General features: G+C 43.6%; 1 protein-coding gene across 3 annotated transcripts in view; it reads right to left on the reverse strand.

Annotated features, from left to right (window-relative positions):
* OBSCN (obscurin, cytoskeletal calmodulin and titin-interacting RhoGEF) overlaps positions 1-14,386 on the reverse strand; it is a 370,748-nt gene that overhangs the window by 40,825 nt on the left and 315,537 nt on the right. For all 3 annotated transcript variants that reach the window (XM_063924540.1, XM_063924539.1, XM_063924541.1), the window contains exons 85-91: positions 12,001-12,038; positions 9,490-9,606; positions 4,123-4,271; positions 3,828-4,028; positions 3,524-3,606; positions 3,222-3,395; positions 2,947-3,106 (exon numbers count right to left, since the gene is read on the reverse strand). In XM_063924540.1, coding sequence (XP_063780610.1) covers positions 2,947-3,106; positions 3,222-3,395; positions 3,524-3,606; positions 3,828-4,028; positions 4,123-4,271; positions 9,490-9,606; positions 12,001-12,038 — 922 coding nt within the window. The remainder of the gene's footprint in view (positions 1-2,946; positions 3,107-3,221; positions 3,396-3,523; positions 3,607-3,827; positions 4,029-4,122; positions 4,272-9,489; positions 9,607-12,000; positions 12,039-14,386) is intronic.

Genomic DNA, 14,386 nt, shown 5'->3' on the forward strand with positions numbered 1-14,386 from the left:
GTAATATAGCATGTTTCTCTACATCTGTGTAATATAGCATGTTTCTCTACATCTGTGTAATATAGCATGTTTCTCTACATCTGTGTAATATAGTATGTTTCTCTACATCTGTGTAATATAGTATGTTTCTCTACATCTGTGTAATATAGTATGTTTCTCTACATCTGTGTAATATAGTATGTTTCTCTACATCTGTGTAATATAGCATGTTTCTCTACATCTGTGTAATATAGCATGTTTCTCTACATCTGTGTAATGTAGCATGTTTCTCTACATCTGTGTAATGTAGCATGTTTCTCTACATCTGTGTAATGTAGCATGTTTCTCTACATCTGTGTAATGTAGCATGTTTCTCTACATCTGTGTAATGTAGCATGTTTCTCTACATCTGTGTAATGTAGCATGTTTCTCTACATCTGTGTAATGTAGCATGTTTCTCTACATCTGTGTAATGTAGCATGTTTCTCTACATCTGTGTAATGTAGCATGTTTCTCTACATCTGTGTAATGTAGCATGTTTCTCTACATCTGTGTAATGTAGCATGTTTCTCTACATCTGTGTAATGTAGCATGTTTCTCTACATCTGTGTAATGTAGCATGTTTCTCTACATCTGTGTAATATAGTATGTTTCTCTACATCTGTGTAATATAGCATGTTTCTCTACATCTGTGTAATATAGCATGTTTCTCTACATCTGTGTAATATAGCATGTTTCTCTACATCTGTGTAATATAGCATGTTTCTCTACATCTGTGTAATATAGCATGTTTCTCTACATCTGTGTAATATAGCATGTTTCTCTACATCTGTGTAATATAGTATGTTTCTCTACATCTGTGTAATATAGCATGTTTCTCTACATCTGTGTAATATAGCATGTTTCTCTACATCTGTGTAATATAGCATGTTTCTCTACATCTGTGTAATATAGCATGTTTCTCTACATCTGTGTAATATAGCATGTTTCTCTACATCTGTGTAATATAGTATGTTTCTCTACATCTGTGTAATATAGTATGTTTCTCTACATCTGTGTAATATAGTATGTTTCTCTACATCTGTGTAATATAGTATGTTTCTCTACATCTGTGTAATATAGTATGTTTCTCTACATCTGTGTAATATAGTGTTTCTCTACATCTGTGTAATATAGCATGTTTCTCTACATCTGTGTAATATAGCATGTTTCTCTACATCTGTGTAATATAGCATATTTCTCTACATCTGTGTAATATAGTATGTTTCTCTACATCTGTGTAATATAGTATGTCTCTCTACATCTGTGTAATATAGTATGTGTCTCTACATCTGTGTAATATAGTATGTTTCTCTACATCTGTGTAATATAGCATGTTTCTCTACATCTATGTAATATAGTATGTCTCTCTACATCTGTGTAATATAGTATGTGTCTCTACATCTGTGTAATATAGTATGTTTCTCTACATCTGTGTAATATAGTATGTTTCTCTACATCTGTGTAATATAGCATGTTTCTCTACATCTGTGTAATGATTCTGCTCATTCCCCATTCACCTCAGGTTTCATTTTTTATTCTTGAATGTTATTTTTTTTTTTTTTTAAATTAACGTTTGTCGCCATTTCTATTGTTCAGAAAAATAACCGTATGGTTAAAAAACCAAGGTGTAGAGGCGGCAAAATGGTGGCCCAGGTGCTGAACCATTTAGCGTTTACTTCAGCTCTAACTCTTCATTTTCATCCTCTGTAATTCTGCTATTACAAAACTCAAATAAACAAAAAATGTCTTAAGCTGTTTTTTTTCTTCTTCAAGTTTCACTAAGAATTATTCAGAAATAAGGTCGCCCGCACCCCGGCTGCGCACACTTCTTTCCCTACTCTATATCTGATTGCGCATTTACTCCTAGCTAATGAGACCCCTCTTGCATAATGAGTGAGATGTTATATTTGACATGTTTCCTATTAAAAGCTGTGAGAATACTAAATGGCGCATTGAATGAATCCGAAATTCCTGATCAATTATTCATGTGTCACTGCTGTCACCTATTATATTATCTAACTCAATACACAGCGGCATAGAGCACATCAGCTGGCAGGTGATACAAAATGGGGATAGATAGATAGATAGATAGATAGATAGATAGATAGATAGATAGATAGATAGATAGATAGATAGATAGATAGATAGATCTGAGATAGATAGATAGATATGAGATAGATAGATCTGAGATAGATAGATAGATATGAGATAGATAGATACTGTAGAGAGATAACATTAGATAGATAGATAGATAGATAGATAGATAGATAGATAGATATGAGATAGATTGATAAATATGAGATGGATAGATGGATGGATGGATGGATGGATAGATGATAAATAGATAGATACTGTAGATAGATAAAATTAGGTAGAAAGATAGATAGATAGATAGATAGATAGATGATACAGATAAATAGATACTCTAGATAGATACTCTAGAGATAGATAGATAGATAGATAGATAGATAGATAGATAGATAGATAGATAGATATGACATGGATAGACAGACAGACGGATGGATGGATGGATAGATAGATAGATACTGTAGATAGATAAAGAGATACTGTAGATAGATAGATAGATAGATAGATAGATAGATAGATAGATAATAGATAGATAGATAGATAATAAATAAATAAATAGATACTGTAGATAGATAGATAGATTAGATAGATAGATACTGTAGATCGATAGATAGATAGATAGATAGATAGATAGATAGATAGATAGATAGATAGATGATATAGATAAACAGAGAGATAGATAGATAGATAGATAGATAGATAGATAGATAGATAGATAGATAGATAGATAGATAGATAGATACTGTAAATAGATAGATAGATAGATAGATAGATAGATAGATAGATAGATAGATAGATAGATAGATAGATAGATAGATAGATAGTCTTTATACTCACTTTGTAGAACTCCTGAATGGCGTCATTGACCACCACAGACTCGGCCTGCACGCGGCCCACCAGATATATAATGTAGCGGTTGAACTCTTCCTCGTTCTTTATGAAGCACATGGCGATATCGTCGTCTGTCTCACACTTCTTCAGTTCTGGGAAGAAAGTGCTGTGGATGGAAAACATGAGGGAGATCGCTGGAATTAGAATAGAGAATGTGCGGTGATTCCACCGTGTTACAGGATATATCTGTGATAACACAAACATGGCGGCATCACACCGACCTTTCATGGAAGGCGCCGATGTCACCGATGTTCCTGAAGATGACGGACTTCTGGCTGGCCACGGCCTCAGGAAGGTCGGCGCAGCCCTCAGTATAGCTGACGTAATGTTTCTGGAGGAACTGCAGGTCCTTGACGTACTCCTTCTCCGTGCTGAGAAGGTCCTGGATGAGTATGCTGCGGCAAGATAATACACATTTATATATATATATATTTTACAATCTTATTTACAGTACAAACCATCGACTCGGTCACACCCAGAAGGGTCACCGGAGAGGTCTGTAAGTGGCGCATAGCTTAGGTACCTGAGCTTCTTCTTATACTCTTCCTCCGACACGCACTCCCCGGAGAATTCCACGGCGTCTCCTGCTGCCCACTCGGGCGACAGCTTGAAACAAAATAAAGCATACATTCATTAGTAAATAAGTTTATTCTATGTGCGTTGTTCCCTTGCCAACATATGAGTCAAGCTCAGAACTCAGCCAGAAAAGCAACTATTCCGGTATGACGCAACTGTATAATTACCAAAATTAAGTTTCTGAGTCCCAGACTAAGTGACCTGATATCAATACCGGGCTATGGTACTAGAGATCCGGTAGGAGGCGTTACCTTCAAACGTTTATCCAAGTAAGCTGGAGACACCCATCCCTGACGGGAGGCACTGAACTTTGTTGGCTTCGTCCGGACGAGCCACTTGAGTGGATGAGCATTGTCCAGGACCTCCACATACTGGCCTTCTTTTAAGGTTATGGTCTCCTTATCGGCTGTGATAGGGTTGTAGTCAGCTGTGGCCATGTAGATGTCGAAAATCTGCAAGTGAAGAAGTTTTCTAAAATACTACACAGAAGGAGGTGGTGTTCACTTATGAGGACCCGTCGACCAGTCGGTATGCTTTGAATCGTACCTCTCCCCTGGAGTCCCCGTCCTCAGACTCAGATGAAGACTCCACAGCAATGGATGAAGGCCTGGACCTGCCGTGGCGTGGAGAGGCGGATGGGGTCTTGGATTCATCATCGCTATCCATGGCGTGCATTCCGGGAACTCGGAGTGTGGCTAAAAAACAATGAGAAGTTGTAAAACACTAGAGAGCTACCGGGAAGTATATAACAAAAACAAAATCTCCGTTCCATTCCAGATTATCAATTCAATAGGATCTGAACGATACAACATAATCCGAGAGCTGTTCATTTTACACTGAAAAACAGTAAAAAAAACTATTTCATGTATTGGACGGTATTAATATGTGTTCAGTAGGAGCTGGGAATGGTTGGGAGGTCTATTTTCTATGTCTTGATTTGTATGAAGGGGATGCGTTCGGAACCCTGGCGGTCATGTGACCAACGGCGGAACTACTCAGGTGCCGTATGAAGATAAAGTTTGCTGCACTCCATGTTACTATAAAACGAGAAAAAAAAGTTGTTACATGTGCATATTGTGCTGGATGCAAGTCCAAAGCAAAGTGAAAAATCTTAAGCGATTAAAGCTACCGTATGAAATATAATAATTTTATAGGTAATACGCACAGTGGGAGGCATCGCAGGATACCTGTACAGATGTAAACTGGGAAAATTGTTTCTCTTTAATTAATGCAATTCTGTCCTACATATTTGGGGTACACTGCATCCTATTCTACATGCGCACCATTGTATGTAATCCAGAGAAAAATGGTCAAGAAAAGATAGAAAATTTATGTTTGCAAATATATGGATCACCGCTGTTCAATGATGGAGTAGGACTCGTTACACTATGCTGAGCTGCAAGATAATGTTTCAGAGAATGATACATTTAAAGTACACATGGAAAATAAATCTAAACATATTTGTGGTCAATGCAAAAGTGTGGTGCTGGGTTGTCTGGAGTGGACTTTGTGACTATTAAAGAGTCTGATCTTCTGAATCAAGTTTTGCATGCGAAAATTGTGATTTATTTGGTAGAAAAACAAAATGCTTGAAAAGCAATGTGTGCTTTATAAGAGAAGTTTGTTGGAGCGGAAACAAAAATATCACATAGCCAAGTGCTAAAAATAAGAGAGGTTCGAAAAACAGATTTGAAAAAAAAGTCTCTGGAAGTAAAAGAGTGTGAATGGAGGCTCTTACAGCAGAGGTTCTGAAACGTGGTCCTCAAGGCACCCCAACAGTCCAGGTTTTAGGTATATCCATGGATCAGCACAGATGGTTAAATCAAATTGACTGAGGTGCTAATTAAGTCACTTGTGGCCAAGCATGGATACATTTAAAACCTGGACCGTTGGGGTGCCTTGAGGACAGCGTTTGGGAACCTCTGTCTTAGAGTATTCTGCAGAACCACCAAGAGAAAGAGACAACTGAACCTGCTTCTATGGAGATGGACATACAAGTGGGAGTTATACTGGAGTTATACTGGAGATATACTGGAGTTATACTGGAGTTGATTGATGGTTGCTTTGCAAAAATAAAATAAAAATAGTTCAACATGTAATGGTGAGAGTATACGGTCGGCTGATGACCGTTGCCTCTCCTCTGCCTTGGTCACTGCTTCCCATGCACGAGTTCAGGATTTTGCCCGTGCTGCACCCCTTCATTGGAATGCGCTCCCCCGCTCCATTAGACTCTCCCCGACCTTGCAAAGCTTCAAACGGGCATTGAAAACCCACCTATTCATCAAAGCGTACCCCTCCAATGCATAACCTAGTCCTTAGGCTGCTCCTCTATCCACCTGCCCCATGCCTTGGACATCTCTGCTTTGCTCGCATACCACCATCAGGCTTCTACCTGCTTGCACCTCATGTCATCTGTCTGTTGCCCCTCCCCACTAGATTGTTAGCTCTTCAGAGCAGGGCCCTCTTTCCTCTTGTCTAAACCCTCTTCTTGACACATTTCACTCAGCGACCATCTTTACCTGCTTTCTCTCCTGCTGGTAAAGGCTCCTCTCTATCTATGGCCCCAGCCCCAAGTAGTACAATGATTGCTCCCTCGCTACTTACATCTAAGCTGTATTATGTCTTGAGAATTGTGGTGCTCTTTGTTACCTGCACTCCATTTTTGTTATTTATTTACTGTTATGCTAAGTTTTGTCTCCCTGTACTGTCCTTTGTACGGCGCTGCGAAACACTTGTGGCGCCCTATAAATAAAATGTAATAATAATAAAAAAAAACCATGGTGGTAAATGAGCCATTACACTCTGATGTTAAAAGAGACATGGAAATGTTTTGATGAAACTGAGATGCGTCAAGGCTTGTGGACATAGTCTGAGCATACCTCTCAACTGACCCAATTCCAGCAGGACCTGCCCGCTATTAGGACACTGTCCCGCCCGCAGGCAGCAGTGTCCCACGGGTGGGGAAGGGGGGGGGGGCAGTTGGGGGAGCCTTTGATCACCTGTTGCTCTGCTCTGCAAAGCAGCCGGTGATCTCTCAATACATGCTGTGTGCACGCGCACGGCATATTCAGTGCTAGGAGGGGAGCGGGGGGCTTCCCACCTGCTCGGGGTGTGCTGGGCACGCCCCAAAAAGGTAGGAAAATGGTCCGTTTAGTGAGACCACGCCCACTCTAACGAGATCACGCCCCTCATTACCGAGACCACGCCCCCTTTTCAGGAGCTAATGTTGGCAGGTATGGTTTGAACATCTAATGATGGCGTTACCCACTGGGGCCAAGCTCCAGAATCTATCTCATTCTGGAGCTTGATGCATATGCGAAAAACATATATCAGCTCCTAAGTGACATTTCAAAACATAGGGGTCTATTTACAGGACTTGGATAAAGATAAAGTGGACGGAGATAAAGTACCAGCCAATCAGCTCCCAACTGTCACTTTTTAAAACCCAGCCTGTAAAATGGCTGTTAGGAGCTGATTGGTTGGTACTTTCTCTTTCTCCAATTTATCTCTCTCCAACCATTGATAAATCTCCCCCTGAGACAACAGAGCCCAGAGAGTGCTGCAATAAGGGGAAGACATTTAATACTTTCAGTTTGTTTTGTTTGCAGTGAATTGCAGCTCTTCTACATTAGAAGTCTGGAAACCCTCACCGTGGCACAGACCCAAGGGGTGTAGTATGGTATGCCGGCGGTCGGGCTCCCGGCGACCAGCATACCGGCGACGGGAGCCCGACCGCCGGCATACCAATAGTGTGGCGAGCGCAAATAAGCCCCTTGCGGGCTCGCTGTGTTCACCACGCTGCGGGCACGGTGGCGTGCTACGCGCGCCATGCTATTTTATTCTCCCTCCAGGGGGGTCGTGGACCCCCACGAGGGGGAATAAGTGTCGTATGCCGGCTGTCGTGATTCCGGCGCCGGTTTACTGTGCGCCGGGATCCCGACAGCCGGCATAATGAAGACCACCCGACCCAAGTCCCTTCCACTATTCCAGCATTCAGCTGAAATGCACAAGTGCTGCCTGGAGTATGTAAATTTATGTGCATATTAAGTGCCGTCACTTGCTGCTGTTGTACCTCTCAGCAGGAAAACAAGCCAAGGTGTAAGAATTGCACCTGACGCCCGGCTGCTCTGAATATTAATCATAAGCTGGGTATAAATGAGCATACACACCACACGCGGGACATCTAATGGATGCAGTTTCTGCTCTAGTAACATTACTGCTTGTAATACTGTGTGACAGGTGCACTTAGCCGTGCAGTGACGCAAGCAGGGAGACGCAGTGTCCCGCCTGCTCGCCGTCCAGGTCCAACAGGACTTTGCCGGCTTGCAGTGGGCTAGGAGAGTGTCTGAGTAAGAGACAGCGACTTATGTCAGTCATTATTATGTCTCATTTATCTGATGATGCTAAAATGATGTTAAATACTGTAATTTAAGCATGAAGTATTGCAATGTCTTCTCTGTGACGGTCACAGCTGTTCAGTAACCAACGCAACGTGTATTTAACAGGTCCAATTTCTATTGTTCATTTCAATATGTTCACGTAAAAAAAAAAAACGTCCTAATATTTCGATGTGCTTTATCCATAATAAATTATATAACCTATTATGTTTTTTTTTTTTTAATTAAGTAGATCGTGTTGTAAGAGGAGTGCACAACTGTGTAGACTCAAGTCTTCCTTTTCCCCAGGGAGGATTCATGCCCTATCCCAAAATGGCCGCCAATATCACTACTGAGCATGTGCAGGAGCCATCTTGTTCTTTGCTGTGTTAGAGCGTCACAGTGGAACACAAATGTTTTCCACTTAGCTTTAGAGACCTCCAATTACCTGCCGTGTTCCTGCACCACTACCAAGTGCCTACATACACTCACTGGCTGGTGATCTGTATTACACCCCACTCCGCTGAAGCTCTGCTCCATGAGTAACCGTGTGTAACAGTGAGTACGGCTGTACTTGCTATCTATCAATAAGCCAACACCACTGGTTAAGTAATTGGGCTGTTCATAGTTTGAGTCATCTGCTGCTGTGTGCCTATATAACTCTGCAATATCACCACCTGCACACACATCTTTACCGAAAAATCAGACAGGTGGAATAGATGAGCGTGTTGGACCTTTGAACCTATAGGGCCTGTACTGTAATCCCTGACATCATAATCTTCTTCTCTGTGATCAGGAGAAAGCTCATTTACATTAATTTGGAAATATTCACCAGTGATTGGATTTAAATGACCCTTAAACCTCCAAAATTAAAATTTGAGATATAAACCGTGAAGGTAAGCTGCACTGTTCCGTGCTACCCAGATATTTTCTCTGCAGCTGTTATAAGGTAAAATATTTCCACACCCCTCCCCATTACAGACAACTTACAACCCTTCCAGCAACTTAAAGACAGTGTCCTAACAGGATCTCATACTGATCAAAATGCAATCAGAATGCAGTTATTTGAGGTGCTGTGACATCACGGTTTCTGTGCATGAACTATCCAATCAACACACTGCATTTCTGGTATTCTGTCAGTCACTCTCTGTCTGCTCTGTAGATAAAAAGCCTCCCCTTAACACGGTAGCATGCTGCACCATGGAGAAAGAAGGCATGATGGACACATATAGATAGGTGAAAGCACACCAGTTATTGGATGTATATTGTATCTAATAAGCCCCGCCCCCAGTGCCCCACCAATACACCCCAGAACACCCAATTTTGGATAAATCTCAGATTATTTCAGTGTAAACTCTGTCCGTTTGGGATTCACCACTCAGGGCTGATCCCAGATATAGGGACAGTCAGGACTCAGGAGGTATGAGTATATGACACGGGGTGGAGCTTGGGTGGATTGGGTGCAGGGGTAACTTTTGCACCGATGCTGCCTTTATAAATGTTGGGCGGTATGTATCGGCAGATACATGACAGTCACCTTGACTGATCTTGGCGGACACCATCTCTGTTATTTGTGAAGTCAGTTTCTGGAAGAATTCCTCGGTTCCCACATCGGACAGCGACATGTGCGGCTTGGTGCCCTGCTTGCCCTCACCTGTGGAGACAATGAGAAGAGAAGGACTAAGCATGGACCCGACACAGACTCCTCACCGGGGAGGCTCACCTGGTGTACTATACATGAGAACAGAATATGACAAGTGATCAGACACCTTCTGCTCCCATACTGGCTGCCATCTGCATAGGACCCTAAGTGATGAGTAAATACGTTTCCATGGTAATACGACCCTTACCAGGACTACATTATCAATGGGACAGATGGGTCTACGGCCCCCACATAAAGATCGGCCCATCCTCATGATGGCAAGATGATGACCAGCCGTCTATGTGGGCCACACGGTCAGTCATAAATCATTATAGTCAAATTTAATTTGTTTTCCTTAGGAAATTGTCATTTTTATATCTTTATGTATTTAGGGAACCATTGGGGCTAATAGGGTAAGAGATGTGCACACCCACACTGCCCTGGTCACACCCACATGGCACTGGCCACACCCACATGGCACCATCCACCCAGTGCTAGCCACACCCACATGCACTGGCCATACCCACAAGGCACTGGTCACACCCACATGGCACTGGCCACATCCACCCAGCGCTGGCCACACCCACATGCACTGGCCACATCCACCCAGCACTGGCCACACCCACACAGCACTGGCCACACCTCCTCCACTTCTTATAATAGGCCCCTGATCATTTTCAGCCCCAGGCTCATGTGGCTCTAAATCCGGCCCTGGGTGGTGCGGGCGGAAGTGGCAGAAACGCTGGGACACCCGGTACATGTAATCTTGACCTTCGTTTCCACACAACGATCTCTCATGTTCCCATGACAACGGGAGGAGCTGAATAAGAGGCTTGAGGGACACGCCTTCCTATGGCTGCCCTATGTCTCCTGGCGTAGGCCCACAGAGAGGGACATTGCTATCATAGAGTTAATGATTGAAGAGACCAGGGACGCTGGGTACAATTGTGTGACATGGATAGGAATATGGTCTTTTAGAGATCACATCCAAATGTAGTATTAGTAAATAGAGACCACGCAGTCATCCATCGGAGAGAGGCCTTTTTATGGCCAGGTACCGGGGATTCACTGGATATTGGGGTTCATTCCGAGTTGATCGCTCGCTACGTATTTTCGCAGCGCAGCGATCATGTCAAAACGGGGCTGATCTGCGCATGCGTATGCACCGCAATGCGCACGTGCATCGTACGGGTACAACGGCCGACGTGCTTTTGCACAGGATCTAGCGACGCTTTGAGTCGCACTGGCGGACGCAAGGAGATTGACAGGAAGTGGGAGTTTCTGGGTGTCAACTGACCGTTTTCTGGGAGTGTTTGGGAAAACTCAGGCGTGGCCCGGCGTTTGCAGGGCGGGTGTCTGACGTCATTACCACGTCACTCGTCGCAGCAATCATCGCACAGAATAAGTAACTACAGGGCTGGTCTTGTTTTGCACAAAATGTGTTTGCAGGCGCTCTGCTGCACAGGCGTTCGCACTTCTGCTATGCTAAAATACACTCCCCCGTGGGCGGCGACTATGCGTTTGCACGGCTGCTAAAACTAGCGAGCGAGCGATCAGCTTGGAATGAGGGCCATTACACAGTGGAATATAGGCGATATAAAGATATGTATATCAGGGGTTGGATACGGAATTCCGGCGCTTGGGATCCTGACCACATCCCGTATATCAGAGTCCTCCTTTTGCAGACATTAGAGGTTATGATGTTATCCAGTTAGTGCTCTGGGGGTTTCTGGAAACTGTGGGTCAGGCGGCCCCCACAGGCACAGATCTGGCACCATATCTATGGCCACATATCAAAGATCTGACGGTTATTCGGCAACTAGGCGAAAGGATCTCCTTAAGTGATCGTCTGATTTCCCTTCCACACCAAATGGGGGCCTCAGACCATCTGCTCTGCCCTCTTATAAACTGGGGTAAGACTTTCACTGCATTGCATGATTGGTTGTGGGCCCAGGCGAGTGTGGCTGAAAAGGATCAGGGGTAAATGTTTGTGTCTCCCAAAGGAGCGACAGGTAAAGCAGCCCCCTACCCTGCCAAAAACACCAGCAAACCGGCCTTGTAACGTATGTATTTTATTTCACATTATCTAAGTGTTTTTCAGTGCTGACATGACCTGGTGCGGGGTGCAGCAAGCATTGCATTTTGTCTAGGATGCATCCCGCCACTCATCAGAAAAGCCACCAAGTCTCAGAAAACATCATTTTCTGAGGTTTTGCCCCATTTTTAGCTTTGCCGCTTCCCGCCATTAGTGCCCTTTCAGTCATGTGACGTAAATATAAGTCATGTGACTTAAATAAGCCATGTGCTGGAATTAGCTGGTCTCTCCATGATAGGAGAAAAGAAGATCTGTTTTCTTTAACGGTTAAATAACAATTAGCGTCACATTACAGGACACAATGTACGTACCATCTGCTTCTGCGGGCTGGAGAGAAATCCCAACTTTGCTGTGGAAACACAAGCGAGAAATAAGCGTGAGGTTTGTACATAGCTCTCCCGAGTCCCTGGCAGTAATGACGGAACTCCGTAACACATGGGATGGCGTTTATTCTGTGCTTATAATCGTCATTCGAAAAACTTCAAATGACTATTTCCAATTTACATTAAAGTCTTAATCAGACCTTCCATTTAATCAGCTCTAGCCGGTATAATGACAATTGTATAGATCAGCCGTAATGACTAGAACGGGGATTAGACCACTAGACTAAATTTACTACTGATGATAAAAAAAGATACCAATAAATGTTTTAATAGATTACTGTTATTAAATACAAGACAAATTACTTCAATGAAACTAATTATATATGCTGGCAACAAGTAATTGAAGCATCGCCTACACACAGTAGGCTGATTCTGAGCTGGGAGCCAGGGAAAAAAAGGAACTTTGTACCAGGGTAACACCATGCTGTACTGCAAGGGGGGCAGATGTAACATGTGCAGAGAGTTAGATGTGGGAGGGGCGAACCCTAGCTCAGATCTACATTGCAGTGTGAGAATAAAGATGCCCAGCATGTGTGGGCTACATGCAGAAGCAGCCAGTAACTGAGAACCTGGGTAACACCATGCAGCACTGCAGGGGGCAGATGTAACTTGTGCAGAGAGTTAGATGTGGAGGGGCGTGCCCTAGCTCAGATCTACATTGCAGTGTGAGAATAAAGTTGCCCAGCATGTGTGGACTACATGCAGAAGCAGCCAGTAACTGAGCACCTGAGTAACACCTTTCTGCTATGCAGGAGGGCAGATGTAACATGTGCAGAGAGGTGTGGGAGAGGTGTGTCCTAGCTCAGATCTACATTGCAGTGTGAGAATAAAGCTGCCAGCATGTGTGGGCAATATGCAGAAGCAGCCAGTAACTGAGCAGCTGGGTAACACCATGCTGCACTGCAGGGGGCAGATGTAACATGTGCAGAGAGTTAGGTGTGCAAGGGATGTGTCCTAGCTCAGAGCTACATTGCAGTGTGAGAATAAAGCTGCCAGCATGTGTGGGCTACATTCAGAAGCAGCCAGTAACTGAGCACCTGGGTAACATCATGCTGCGCTGCAGGGGGTAGATGTAACATGTGCAGAGAGTTAGGTGTGGGAGGGGCGTGCCCTAGCTCAGATCTACATTGCAGAGTGAGAATAAAGCTGCCAGCATGTGTGGGCTACATGCAGAATCAGCCAGTAACTGAGCACCTGGGTAACATCATGCTGCACTGCAGGGAAGGGCTTTTTTTTTGTTTGTGTGCTTTGTTTTGTTCCCAACATAAAGTCAGCCGAATTCTCTGTGAATCATTCTCTGGGCTGGACCATTATTCATAAGAATGCAGATTATTAATTTACAATGAACTGGTGATATATCTGAGACATGAGATGATCAGCAGACTATTGGTTAATTCTCAGGGGCATCCTAAGAGAGGAGAGAGTATCCGTGTGTGCGCCATTCTCTCTAGAGACCGGTATCAGAGTAATCTGCCCATGTGCAGGTATATGGGAAAACGGCCACAGCTGACGTAGGACTCCTGAAAGGTGAGTATTACATTTGGGTGCACCGCACACCGCGCATACATTATAGATACGCCACTGCATACGGTGAAGAGGCAAACACTCTGATTGGATAATGGCAGAGACATCAGGAGGGACACTTACCTCTGCTCTGCCTCTTTGCTCTCATCATACTGGTGTTCAAAAGTGAAAGATAAGTGATTTATCTAAAGTTTATCTATATTTTTTATACTGTGTGAATTTGCAAGGCGCCGATTGCATCCGTACTGAGCACGCATACGGATCGTAGTGTGCATGCGCGAGGCCAAACTGTGAAAAAATCCAGCGTCTTTTTTGACCGCTATGCGTACGCAAGGTGATTGACAGTAAACTGTGGGTGGTAACTGGGAGTATCAGGAAAAACGCAGGCCTTCCCAAGCGTTGTCAGGGCGGGTGTCTGATGTCAGCTATGGCCCGATCAGCCTGTTTGTATCGCACTGTAGGAGTAAGTCCTGAGCTGCGCGCAGACTGGAACAATCATTCCAGTGACGGCGTTCACAGAGATTTTCACACTGCGTACACAGACTAGCACCTGGCGGATTTTTACTATGTCTGCGCGGCGGCTTTCTGATCGTAAGCCTCTGCAAAATCGCAAAGGAGTGATCAGGTCAGAATTGTGCCCCATATGCGACCGCCCAGCCCCACTGTGTCCCCCGTTTTTGACGAGGCGACCCGTTCTGCAGATGTGCATAATATAATATTTAGAAAAATACTTTTTAAACTATATTAAATAAAATATTAAAAACATTATGAACAGTTTTGAAGGGAAAAA

The sequence above is a fragment of the Pseudophryne corroboree genome, chromosome 5 (assembly GCF_028390025.1).
Source record: "Pseudophryne corroboree isolate aPseCor3 chromosome 5, aPseCor3.hap2, whole genome shotgun sequence".
In the NCBI taxonomy this organism is placed as follows: Eukaryota; Metazoa; Chordata; class Amphibia; order Anura; family Myobatrachidae; genus Pseudophryne; species Pseudophryne corroboree.